Here is a 13,866-nt window from a genome sequence, read left to right on the forward strand (position 1 = left end):
ATATTCAGTTGAATCTGATGTATTCAATATGTTGAGAATGCTAAAGTCCAACTCATGGCATCAAGAAGCCAGACATACATACATACATATATAGCATAACCATGCAAATGATGGTCTAAGGAGCATCTCGAAACCAGCATAAATAGCAGCTACAAGATTAACAGTAGCAAAGTTGAAAGAATGGCGCGCGCGCGCACACACACACAGAGACATACACACACATGCGCACGCACACACACACACACAGATATATATATATAGCATAACTATGCAAATGATGGTCTAACGAGCATCTCGAAACCAGCATAAATAGCAGCTACAAGATTAACAGTAGCAAAGTTGAAAGAACGGCACACGCGTGCGCACGCACACACCACACACACACACACACACATATATATATATAGCAAAACTATGCAAATGATGGTCTAAGGAGCATCTCAAAACCAACATAAATAGCAGCTACAAGATTAACAGTAGCGCGCGCATGCGCGCGCGCACACACACACACACACATATATAGCATAACTATGCAAATGATGGTCTAAGGAGCATCTCGAAACCAGCATAAATAGCAGCTACAAGATTAACAGTAGCAAAGTTGAAAGAACGGCTCTCATAACATATAGACCAACACATTTGAATAGCTGAATAGATCATGAGTAGCTATCTTGGCCGAGAATTCAAATCCTGGTGGGACATCCTGTGCGACGTTTGGATAGAGCACTGACCTACATGTTAGAACAGAACTGTCCCACCACTGTCTCAGAATCCCATTCAATGCGACCAAGGACATCCCCTATCCCAAGTATCAGGATGGGTGAGATGGCTGCATGTCCTGTTCATCAAAAAACCGAGACAGCCCCATAGCCCCCCATCCCATGGGATTTGAATAATTAATCCCAGCCTACTAAAGTTGTAAAGAATTACAAAAGAGATAACTATTTGCTTTGACTTGATCAACAAAATTGAGCCCCAAATATTACAAGCAACTCACATAGTTCCGAAGCTCCTCTCTTAAATGCTTCACCAAATTCTTGTCCTCTGATGGAGTACTTTCAGATGGAGTAGGGATAGTTGATAACTTGCACTCTAATGCACTCTTCTGATGAAGACACTGGATAAAACAATAAAGATGTGTCTAAATAATGTTTGTTAATAAAATTTCAAAATGGCCCATACACACATTAATATAAGAGTTTTGCTGATCCAACCCATGTTTCTCATAGACAGGCATAATTTCTAAATTCAGCTGGCAGATAAATATGCTCTGAATTGACTTTTGTCAGGCCAACATTTTCTATTTTCCTTTCAAACTCAATCAAGGAACAACCAGATAACAACAAGAACGAGAAGTCATTGAAAATAATGATGTTAGTTCACTGACATGCATGCTACGGGCAATTACATGAACAAAGAACATCTAGACCCTAGCTACCTCATCCAGCTGTTCTCTTATCTCCTTCAACTGCTTTTTCAGTAACTCTGACTCTTCCTCTAAATTTTCTGCTTTGAGCCTCATTCTCTCAAGCTGATTCCAATTTTAAAAAAAAAAAAAATCAATAAATACAAAGAAAAAAGGCAAATATGGTAAGTAGTATGCATTACTCACATCAGCAGTCTTTCTAGAGACAGACAACTTGGAGTCATCTTGCCAATGTGCGAGTTCCCTTTGGAGACGGTTTTTCTCCCTTTCTGAGCTTTCAGAAAGCCGCTGAAGTTTCTCTTCCAGATCTGTTGCTCTCTCTTTAGCTGATGCTGCTGATGATTCAGAATTTTTACGAGAATCAACTTCTTTCTTGAGTTGCACCTGGCAGTCAAAAAAATTGTGCAATTCATTTATGTCATAACAAGATTAATACATAAGATCACAGAATGAAAATAAGCGGTTTCAGTAATCTGTTTTTGCAAGCCAATAGAACCATTCTAGTCAACATGACCTTACAGCCCCAGAAAAGTATACGTATTATATATAGTGTCCAATGTCCCAAAGAAGTATGCAGTTCATTATAACTATGGCTATAAGAACCAAAAGCATATCAAGATAGTTACCAAACATCAGTGATCATTCCGGAATTTATACCTATAAATGCTAATATATTTCAAGTACATCACAGGGCCAAAAAAAAAAAAAAAAAATTGATATCACCGTTGTCATGCCCCCAATCTGAGATGGTGAGCAAGAGTCACAACAATCACCGCACACTCATAGGGAACTCTCTCTACAAGAATGCAAGGTATCTCACCACAACAACATAAAGTAAGCAGCAGAATAAATAATTGATTAAATAAGTCAAGTATTCAAATAACTAAAATCTAAATTTAATGTATCACAAAATTCCAATCATATCCAAGGTTTTACATCAGACTTTGAGAAATGCTAATCTATAACGAAGAAAATTAAACTTTGCTTCTAATCACTCTCCCAGAGCAAAACCCCATGCTAGCTAAGTTTTTATGATATGAAAAAATAATAAAATATTGAATAATAAGCTAGATAGCCCAATAAGCAACGAAAAACTTTAACTAGATAAATTAAGCAATAAAATAATAATAATAATTTATTGAAAATAAGCATACGAAATACAACCAAATGTACAGCATTATCAAGACATTATACATGCGAATCCAATTGTTCTCAAAATTTAATTTTTTATTCACAAATCCAATTTCTTTCAAAACATCAAATTTATCTCATCAGTCATGAGCTATGATCATATTTTTATTGTGGTAGGATCATGATACCACTCATCTTTCTATAATATGCAATGCATCTTTTTATAGTAAATCCCCCGGGCCACATTTTTTTGCAGTAAACCACAAGCATAAACCGTTCAGGACTAATCAAGTGCCAACATAGAGCCCCCCAGTATGATCCTTAACATAGTCAGACTAAGAATCCAAATCCATCTCAAAATCAAAGCTCTTTCTCATAAAATATGGTTAATGTTCCCCATCGACAACATAAAACCATACGGTATCGATTTCAATTAAGGAAAATCCATAACAAAATCTATGCTTTCAATTATGCATCACATCATACTTTAAAATAATGAATATTCAATAATAAAGTACCATGCATGAAATTCATAGTTCTCAAATATGACTACAAATTATTAAATATTAATACACGAATATTTTTGCCAATAAATCTGGAAGAAGGGTTACATTATTTACCTTGCAAGTAAACTGACACCAAATAATTCCGAAGACTCCTCTGCTTCGATAATTATGACTCCACTTCTATATCCTCAAAAAAATTAGGATAATGAGATGGATTGACAAAGTCGAGATTGAGCTCTTCAACATCGCTAAAGGTGGCCCAAAGGATCAAGTTCTTAATGTCATCATTGTATTGGAAAAGGTCTGAGAGGCAGAGGTAGGGCAGAAATGAGTAACCTCTTGTCCTTAGTAGTCATCCTTAAATCATGTAAAAGAGATGAAAATAGACGACAAATCAAAATCATTGCAGCCATTGTATCAAGGATTTAAATCCCGTGGGACAAGGCTGTCCCGATTTTTTCATGGAATGAGACGCGCTGCCGTCCCACCCCTTCCCGACATTTAGAACATAGGATATCCCAAGATGTTCCGATCGAGGGCCGCTAGCGGGACAATCCTATCCCGACACATGAAATAGTACTCCATCCCCGTATCTCACAGGACGTCCCGCTGGGATCTGAATCCTTGCATTTTCATCGTATGTTGAGAGGTATTTGGCCTCAGTCTCACCAAGCAATTCTCATTAAGCTTAATGTATGGGAAGCAAAAATGATTGTGAGAACACTTATTGCAAAAATGAATGACACAGCTAACAAGATGAAGAAATTGGTTGCAGAACCAAATGAAACTACCTCCATGACATTGCCATGTAAAGAACTAAATGACTCTTCCTCTTTGTTAGAACTTATTACAGAACTCAAGGGCTCTGATTCATGGTGATGGCGAGACCTTGCTTCCTTTCTAAGAGAAACTAACAAAAGGTTGATGGCAAATAAAGCAAGGCTTAAGCCATAGCCATAGTGGCGGCAAACGACAGCAAAATCCCAAAAATGAGAGAAAAAGTGAGACAATAGCAACATGCTTCACCAAATAGAGAAAGGAACTAATAGTTTCACTAGGAAAATAACTTGGTTAAAAGAATATCTATTCAAGGCTCCACGCACTCATCGGCAACTAGAGGTCCTCAAAGGAGTCCAAGAGACTTTGGCCAGAGGTTCCATAATGTGGTATTTGACACAATGTCGAAGATTTAAGCCGATGATTAACGGAATAAGGGACAAAAAAAATTAAAATGGAGCAGCCTCCCCATTTGACAAACTCTGGTACATTGCCAATGAAATAGCGGCCGAAGGAAGACTCACAAAGAAGGAAAATAGTCAAACAGTGGAATGGATGAGAGAGGAGGCCAGTTATCTTGTTGCCAACAATCATCTACCGTAGCAATTAGACAATTCGAAATCAAACTCCTATGGGTAAAATCAACCCAATTATCTTTCCCTTAGTTTCCTTCATCAAGATCCTTAACATCTATCAAAAACCTTTTATAACAATCATGTAAGCCTCTGAAATTCAAATTCTCCATGCAATATTAGATTTTACCAGCAACCTCAACAACAATGGCAAAGAATCCTAGAACAACTCATAAATCCAAACTTTGAATTGAAGTTCCACACACATCATAGTCTCCGATAGACACAAATAAGATCAACTATTTTGATTCAAATGTCGTAATTAAAATTATCAAAGATGCCGCAACGATGAACGCTCTACGATCTCAAAATAAAATCAATTCCTTCAATCAAAAAGTAGACCTATTTGCAATATCTCTAAACACATTTTCCTCTATATGCTAGTTTCACACACGATCCACATACAAGTTCAAACCTCAAAATATTCCAAATGGATATCATAAAAATCTTTCTTAACCTTAGACAACTTCAATGAACGATCCCTAATTCACCATAAAAAATTAACTTCAAACTAGAAGCAATATCGTAATATACCCCCATATCAAATTTGAGATTCCAAATTCACTTAAATAACTAATAAACAAATAATCACAATGCACGATAGCATCCTCTCCTCCACTTTGTCCTCTCTTTTTTCTGGGATTTTACTGATGTTTGCTGCCGCTATGGGTATGGCTTGGACCTCGCCATATTAGCATAAAGGCACCGACTTTTTGTTAGCTTCTCTACTTATTGCTTCCTCAATCTTAAACGGGCTTAGAAAGAAAGGCCTAAATATCACCATAAATCAAAGCCCTTGAATTCTGTATCCAACACTATCAAAAATAAAGAATCATTTAGTTCTCCACATTGTACTACCATGAAAGCTGCTTCACTCAATTCTGCAACCAAATCCTTCACCTTGCTAGCCGAGTCATTCACTTTTGTAATCAGTTCTTCTCACGATCTTCTTTGCTTCCCACATATTAAGCTCGACAAGAATCACTTGATGAGATTGAGACCAAACACGTCCCAACATTCAATGACTGCAATGATGTTGATCTTATCGCCTATTTTCATCTCATTTACTAGATCTTTTAAGGATCACTACCAAGGACAAAAGGTCACTAATATCTCCCTCTACCTCTCTGACCCTTCCCAATACAAGGATGACATTAAGAACTTCATCCTTTTGGCCACCTTTAAAAATGTTGAAGAGCTCAATCTCAACTTCATCAACCCTGATCACTATTCTAATTATCCTGAGGAAATAGAAGTTGAGTTATAATTATCAAAGCAAAGGAATCTTCGGAATTATTTGGTGTTAGTGTACTTACAAGATAAATAATGTAACTATTTTTCTAGATTTATCGAAAAAAATTATCAATTATTGGTATTTAATTATTTGGAGTCGTATTTGAGAACTATGAATTTCATGTGTGGTACTTTATTATTGAATATGCATTATTTTGAAGTATGACATAATGCATGATTAAAAGCATAGATTTTATTATGGATTATCCTTGATTAAATTCAACATCATATGGTTTTATGTATTTTGTCAATTTGAAACATTAAATAAATTTTGTATAAAAGAGTTTTGATTTCAAGATGAATTTGAATTCCTAACCTAACTATGTTAATGATCATACCAATGGAGGCTATATTGTTGCACTTGATTACTCCTAAAGGGTGTATGCTGCAAGAAGATGCGTGATCCTGGAGGACTTTACCACAATAAAATGTGCAACATACCGCAAGAAGATGTGCAATATCATGACCCTACCAAAGCAAAAATAAAGTCATAACTCATGGTTGACAAGATGAATATGATGTCTTGAAAGAAACTGGATTCATAAATGAAAAATTAAATTTTGAGAATGACTAGATTCGCATGTATGCTTTCTATATGCTTATTTTGAATAAGTTATTATTATCTTATTGCATGATTTCTCTAATTAAAGTGTTTCATTGCTTAACCAGGATGTCTAACCCATTATTCGGTATTTTACTATTTTTACATGTCCCGAGAATTTAGCTAGCATGGGGTTTGCTTTGGTAAAGTGATTAAAAGCAGAGTTTAATTTTCTTCATCATAAATAAAGATTTCTTAAAGTTTGATGTAAGACATTGAATTTTATTGGAATTTTATGATACACTAAATTTGGATTTTAACTATTTAAATTTTGGACTTATTTAATTGATTATTTATGCCGCTACTCACTTTACAATGTTAAGATGTCTTGAATGTTCATGGCAAGAGTTCCTGATGCAGCACACCAAGCCGTTATTTTATTTTCTTCATCCAGTCATCATTTTTCTTAATTTCATTCGTGGTGTTTGATTTAAGGATGCAAATGGATCGGATCAGATCGGATCATGAGTGACCCTGATCCGATCCGATTTTTTGATCGGATCTGAATATTGGACCCAAACCTAGCCCAATAAAAGATCGGATCGGATCGGATCCATGATTAAATTTCTTGACCCAGTCGGTCATTTGGGTCGGATCGGGTCCACGTATAACCCAGCTCCAATCCATAAAATACAGGTTCAGTTTGGATCCATGTTTCGATCGGTTCGAGTCTATGTTATAAAGAACAAAATCAATAAGTAGAAGATCCATAAGTAACCTTATTTGCATTACTACTGGACTTAACCAACTTCTTTTGTTAATAAATCAATTCTTCCTTTCATTTATAGAAAACAAATAGTTGAAAACTTGCTGTATTCAATTGCAAATGATGCCGATTTTGAAAAGAAGAATGTGTGCACAACTTGCAATCAAACATCAAAAATTATAAAAAAGAATAATAAAAAAAAATTAAGTAATGGCAGGGGTTCACTCATCCATCTAAATTTCTTTTCAGAAGACTGTCTTAAACTTTCAGGCCACACAATGAAGATTGCCTTCTTATAGCTTGTGACATATCATTCCAAAAAATCTAACTTCAAAAAAGTTCATTAGATCCTATGACCACGAATGTTTAAGATACACCATAACTATGAGAAACCAAGTCCGATGTTGTTTACATATGTGAAAAATTCAAGAATATCAACAAAAATTGGCAAATGCTGACAAAAATGGTTGAACTCGTAAGTTCATTTAAGAGAGTGATTAGGGATGGAAAAAAAATATTATTTTATTTTAAGAGAGCATCTAAGAGGCTAAGAGACTCGGGATGGGTTCAGGTTAAGCCGTTTAGATGAGTATTTGAGTCTCATATTGGGTTCGGATCGGATTGGATCGGATCATTTATCTCAAGATCCAAATCAATTCAAAAGTCTCCATGGATCGGATCGGATCACATCAAAATTCAGTAAATCCATATCCGAACTGAAAAATGAAACAGATCCAATTTTAGAACCCGATCAGGATCCGCGAGTCCTTTAAAATGGTTTGGGTCAAATCTACACGAATCAGATCGGATCAATCATAGGTCAACTCAACCCATTTGTAATATTAGTTTGGTTCAATCTAGCTTAATTATTTTAAAAAGGATTGGATAGGTTAATCCAAACTGGAACCAAATCTTTTTATTTATTATTAGCCAAATAGAGATGCCAGATAGGTTGACCCAAACCTAAAGCAATTTTTTTGTTTATTTTTAGGCAAATAGAGATGCCAATCTAGATTTGCGGGGACAACATAATTCTCCAACAGATTTATCTTTTACTAGAGAAGAGGAAAAGAAAAGAAAAGAAAAGAAAAAAAGAAAGAAAAAAGAGAAAAAAAGAAAGAGAAAAAGGGATTTTTGGACCAATCAAAAAGAAAAGAATGAAAAAAAGGTTATAAATATTGGCTCTTGAGTCTTGGGGAAGGGAAAAAAAAATTTCAAAAAAATTCTAAATCCTCCTCTCTTTATGTCCGGCTTTCCCTCTATCTTCTGATTCATGATTACTTCCTCCTCGTGCTCGAATCAGTCTCTCCTTCCTCTCCCCTTCTTCTGGATCCTTCTTGCCTTTCATCCTTCTCGTGCTGGAGCAAGATTTTCAAAATCGGCATAGGACACTGCTCCGATCGACCAGCAGCACGATTTGATACGACCCCATATCGAATTGAGCTAACGCGAACCGATAAAGGGACGAACCGAAGAGGAGGAAAAGAGAGAAAAAGATGAAAAGAGAAAAAAAGAGAGAGGAGAGAAAAACAGGTTGAGGAGGCAGAGACGCCATCGGTGGCCACCGGAGGTCTGTGCGGGCCGTCGAAGGGCCACGTTGGCCACCACGGCTCCGCATCATCCATGGGAGAAAAGAGAGAAGAGAGAGGGGGGAGGGAAAGAAAAGGACTGAAGGGGGTCGGTCGGAGATGCCGTCTGGCGGCCTCTCCATCGATCGTAAGAGCGATCGAGAAACAAGAGCGATCGTTTCTATTTCACAAGCTTTTTTAAAAAAATCTGACAACAGTGAAGCCAACAATGGATTTGCCGACTTCATTATTTCTGAATTTTTTAAAAATATTCAAATAGTGAAGCCGACAAACCCATTACCAGCTTCACTATTTCTCGACTTTTTAAAAATAAAATTGAAATAGTGAAATCGGCAAACCCACTGCCTGTTTCATTATTCATCATCATTTTTAAAAAATGTGACATGAGGAACAGAGGTAGTAGCCTCTATTCCACGGCCACGGCTTCACTGGCACATTTTTTTCCACCCAACGGACACGGCGGCCATCCAACGGCGCCGTGGATCCCTCTCCGCCGCCGTCCCCACCGTCTGGTAGCATCCTCCCCTCCTCTTGAGGTCAAAGTCCCTATTGAGCGACACCAAGTGCGGACGCCTCTACGACCTCCAACGACCTCGACGGGCCAGCACCACCCTCCAACATCATCATCCAGCATTTTCCTTCCCTCTCCTTTTTCCTGTCTTTCCCTCTCTTTCTCCCTCGACACTCGCATGTGCCACTTTCCAAGCCAAAACCATCCCATTTCTCCATCGGTTCGATTCGGCATGCCCTGAACCTTCCGATTTAAAACAGTTGTGAAAATCATAAGTTTGTCCATCATAGTGCCACCAATCTTAGTCGTCGTGAATATCCCGCATCTGGTGAACGAGTTAGAACCTTGAATCTCACTGATCTTTGCCTTCTCTTCCAAGATAATCGATATTTCATACAACCACCATAACCTATTACCTTCTTAACCTTCCATCAAAACCCATCCACTTCCTTTTAATAATTAAGCTTGGAAACATTCGATTTTTGGATGTTTCTTTTGGGACTATTATATGTACTTGGTGTTAGTATGTTGAACTCGATTATTGACCTTTCAATTTCAGTTCGTATGATTGTTGCTAATAAAAATCTAGATTATATTGTTGCTAAAATTTGGTTTATTTCCTGCACCAGCCTCTTAAATTCAACTTAAAAGATCTTATCAAATTCGGATTCAGAATCTAGGATTGCATTTTGTCCTTAAAGCCCTCTTCGCATTGCACTGTTACAGTAAAGTGGCTACAGCACTCATGGCTACATTAAGTAATATCAAAGCAAGTTCTGATCCAAGGATTTTTATTCAGATGCATTATTAGAACCATCCATTATTGCATGCATGATTCCATGAACTTGTCCCACCTATACTTCATTGTTGTCTAGAAAGATTGAAAAAAAATGTTGAAAATCCATCTCTTGCATCTTGTTGGCTGTCCACAACTTTCTCAAATCATTAACATCTCAGTGTAAGGCCATTAGCATCTCAAAATGGCAAACAATCACTTAGAAAATCATAGGGATTAAAAAGAGGCATATAAAAGACAATAAGAGGCCATTAGAAATATGTAAAACCGAGTTAAATACAACAAATATTAGAAGCCATGAATATGACTCGTCAACATGGTGGGGATGGAGCTACCAATTCTGAGAACGACCCGATATAGAAGGATTCGACCTACCTCCTAAAAAAAACCAGTCAATCCAATATCAAGCAAACACCACACGTTGGGTTCATCATATTAAGGTAGGTGCCAGTGAGTTCGAGGGTGGGCTCGAATTTGAAGAGTTTTTAGATTAGATCAACAAGCTAGAACAATTCTTCGAGTGGAAAGAGTTCCCCGAGGATGAAAAAAAGTTAAGTTTGTCTCCCTTAAGTTGAAAGGTCATGGCTTAGTTTGGTGGAAGCAAGTCCAAAATGATAGGGTTAGAAAAGGCAAGAAGAAAATCACCTCTTGAAAAAAAAAATGAAAGAAAAGCTAAGAGAAAAATTTCTCCCAACTAATTATCGGCAAACCTTATTCCAAAAACTTCACAATCTTAGGCAAGGGTCTAAAAAGGTGCAAAAATACACCGAGGAACTTATCTTGCAGGCCCGCAATGACCTTAAGAAGGATGAAGAACAGCGGATAGCTCGCTATCTTACCAAGCTTTGCCCTCAAATTTAGGATGAATTAACCTTTTGCAATTGTTTGCAGAACGATGCGGCCTACAGTCATGCACTTAAGATCGAGTCCAAATTGAAAAGACAAACATTCTGACAGAAAAACACAAGTGGAAAGTCCACTGTAAAAACCAAATCAACCTCGAAAAATGACACACAACCCCCTCCATAACCTATTGTTGATACAAAAGATAAGGGGATTTTAGGTCCTACGCCCTCGAGGTCCAATATCACTTGTTACACGTGTAGGCCACCAGGCCATAAGTTGTCTGAGTGTCCTTTGAGACAGTTTCAACTTAGAACAAATTTGATTAAAAATGCCAACGAGTGAACAGAACGAAGAGGAAGAAGTGCAAGAGGAAGACGCCATTAGAGATAGTAAGATCCTCGATGAGATTGCTAAAGTTACTGAACCGAACCCAGTGATCAATCTAGTCCTAGTAACACCCAAAACTACCAAGGATGATTGGACATGATGCAGTCTTTTCCGAATCCTCTGCAATGTTAGGAGAAAATTCTACTCTATCATAATTGACAGCAAAAGCATGGAGAACTTTATCTCCCAAGAGATGGTTGACAATTTTCAATTAAAAACTGAGAAGCTTGCACAATCTTATTGAATTGCCTAATTTAAAGATAGGGATGAGGTTCCAGTAACATGACAAAATCTAGTAAAGTTTTTTATTGGGAAGACTTATATTGACAAGGTTTGATGCGATGTAGTGCCTATGGACGTATGTCACTTGCTTTTAGGAAGACCTTGGCAGTTTGATTGTAGCACCATGCATGACGGGAAGGAGAACAAATACATAATCATTAAGGACAACAAAAGAATTAGGCTGATTCCATTCTACAGTACATCAAAGCCGAAGCTTAAGTCAAACTTATCCCAAAAACCATCATCCATTAAGGGACAATCCATGATGGCCTTGAACAAATCCCAATTTGCCAAAAACCTAATAGGATCCTCTATGATTTATGCCTTAGTGTTAAAAGAAACAACTGAAACTCCTGAGGTTTCCTCGGTTGTTTGACCACTATTGACGAATTTTCTAACATCATGCCGGAGGAAGTCCCTGATGGCCTACCCCTATGAGGGATCGATCTCCATCATTGCATTAACCTGGTGCCAGAGGTGAGTCTCCCACACCTCTTAATGTAGCCGTAAGTACTGTTGCAGTGTTGCAACCACTTTATTATAGCAATGCGGTGGGAAGAGAGCTTTAAAGAATAAAATACAATCCTAGATTCTGAATCTGAATTTGATGAGATCTTTCAAGTAGAACTTAACAGTCCAGCATAGGAAATAAAACAAATTTCAGCAGCACTATAATCTAGATTTTGATTAACAGCAACCATAAAAACTAAAAATTAAAGATCAACAATCGAATTCAATACACCAACACCAAGTACATATAATTATCCCAAAAGAAACATCCAGAAATTGAATCTTTCCAAGCTTAATTATTAAAAGAAAGTGAATAGATTTTGATAGAAGGTTAAGAAGATAATAGATTATGGTGGTTACATGAAATATCGATTACTTTGGATGAGAAGGCAAAGATCGATGAGGTACAAGATTGCAACCAGTTCACCAGATGCGGATATTCATGACCACCAATGTTGGGGGAACCGCGGTGGACAAACTTCAACACGGGAAGGATTAAAGACAGAGGATCTGGAAGAAGTGGAGAGAAGGACAGATCCATCCGAGCGCAAAGAAGAAACAGCCATGAATCAAAAGATAGAGAAAAAGCCATACGTAGAGAAAGATGAAATCTCTTTTTTCTCCTTTTCCTCAAGACCCAAGAGCCAAAATTTATAACCTTCTTTTTTTTTCCTATTTTTTTGATTGGTCCAGAAATGCCATTTTTTTCTCCTTCCTCTTTTTTCTCTTTTCCCTTTTTTCTTTTCTTCTCCTTTCTTTAATAAAAAATAATTCTGTTGGAGAATCATGCGGTCTCCGCAAATCTAGATTGGCATCCCCATTTGGCCCAAAAAAATAAAAAAACTATAGGTTTTAAGTTAGTTGTTGGCGACATTGCGATGGACAAATTCCAGCAAGGGAAGGATGAAAGCTAAGGAGGATCCAAAAAAAGTAGAGAGGAAGGAGAGCAATCCGAGCATGAGGAAAAAACAACCATGAATCAGAAGATAGAAAGAAAGCCGTACATAGAGAAACAAAGATTTAGGATTTTTATGAAATCTCTTTTTTTCTCCCTTTTTCCAAGACCCAAGAGCCAATATTTATAACCTTCTTCTTTCTTTCCTTTTTGATGGGTCCAAAAATGCCATTTTTTCTCTTTCCTCTTTTTTTCTCTTTTCCCATTTCTCTTCTTTCCCTCTTGTTTAATAAAAGATAAATCTATTGGAGAATCATGTCATCCCCGTAAATCTAGATTAGCATCTTTGTTTGGCTAAAAATAAACAAAAGGATTTGGTTCCGATTTGGGTCAACCTGTTTGGCTAAAAATAAATAAAAAGATTTGGTTTAGGTTTGAATCAATTTATCTAATCTTTCTCAAAATAAGTAAGCTCGATTAAATCAAGCACCATAAACGAAATAAAAAAAAATGATGACTTATCGAACAAAATAAAATAATAACTTGATGCACTGCATCACTTCTCCCTGGATGGGAGAAATCTCGACCCTATCGAGATAGCCTCTTGGTAGCTTTGGTATAGATCCTCTCAAAGCGGTGCAACTATATCTCCGAAATTCAGCTGCTATCAGTCATCAGATGCCTTTGCCAATGTACCAAATATCGGCGATGCATACCCCAACATATCCCAATCTTGGGAACATTCAAAATCTCCTCCATATCCTCTGATGTCATCTCTGCATCTGCAATGAATGGTAGCAACTCGACACATGCAGTGGTGGGTGTTTCTCCATAGTACTCAAACAAATCACTTACATTGAAGACTAGGGAGGGAGGTACTTCGGGTGGCAAATCAATAAGATAGGCATTCTTCCCCTGCTTCTTGAGAATTTTGAACGGCCCAAACTTCTTCCTGCCCAGCTTGCTATAACTTCAAGC

At 37.2% G+C, this 13,866-nt stretch overlaps 1 protein-coding gene across 14 annotated transcripts in view; it reads right to left on the reverse strand.

Moving 5' to 3' along the window:
- LOC105036216 (mitotic spindle checkpoint protein MAD1) overlaps positions 1–13,866 on the reverse strand; it is an 88,224-nt gene that overhangs the window by 29,778 nt on the left and 44,580 nt on the right. For all 14 annotated transcript variants that reach the window (XR_012140112.1, XR_012140132.1, XR_012140134.1 and 11 more), the window contains 3 exons: positions 1,613–1,810; positions 1,439–1,531; positions 998–1,117 (listed from right to left, as the gene is read on the reverse strand). Coding sequence is in view for 7 of the 14 variants with exons in the window: in XM_073254706.1 (XP_073110807.1) it covers positions 998–1,117; positions 1,439–1,531; positions 1,613–1,810 (411 nt within the window). In the remaining 7 variants the exon portion in view is untranslated. The remainder of the gene's footprint in view (positions 1–997; positions 1,118–1,438; positions 1,532–1,612; positions 1,811–13,866) is intronic.

This window comes from Elaeis guineensis, chromosome 1, assembly GCF_000442705.2.
Source record: "Elaeis guineensis isolate ETL-2024a chromosome 1, EG11, whole genome shotgun sequence".
In the NCBI taxonomy this organism is placed as follows: Eukaryota; Viridiplantae; Streptophyta; class Magnoliopsida; order Arecales; family Arecaceae; genus Elaeis; species Elaeis guineensis.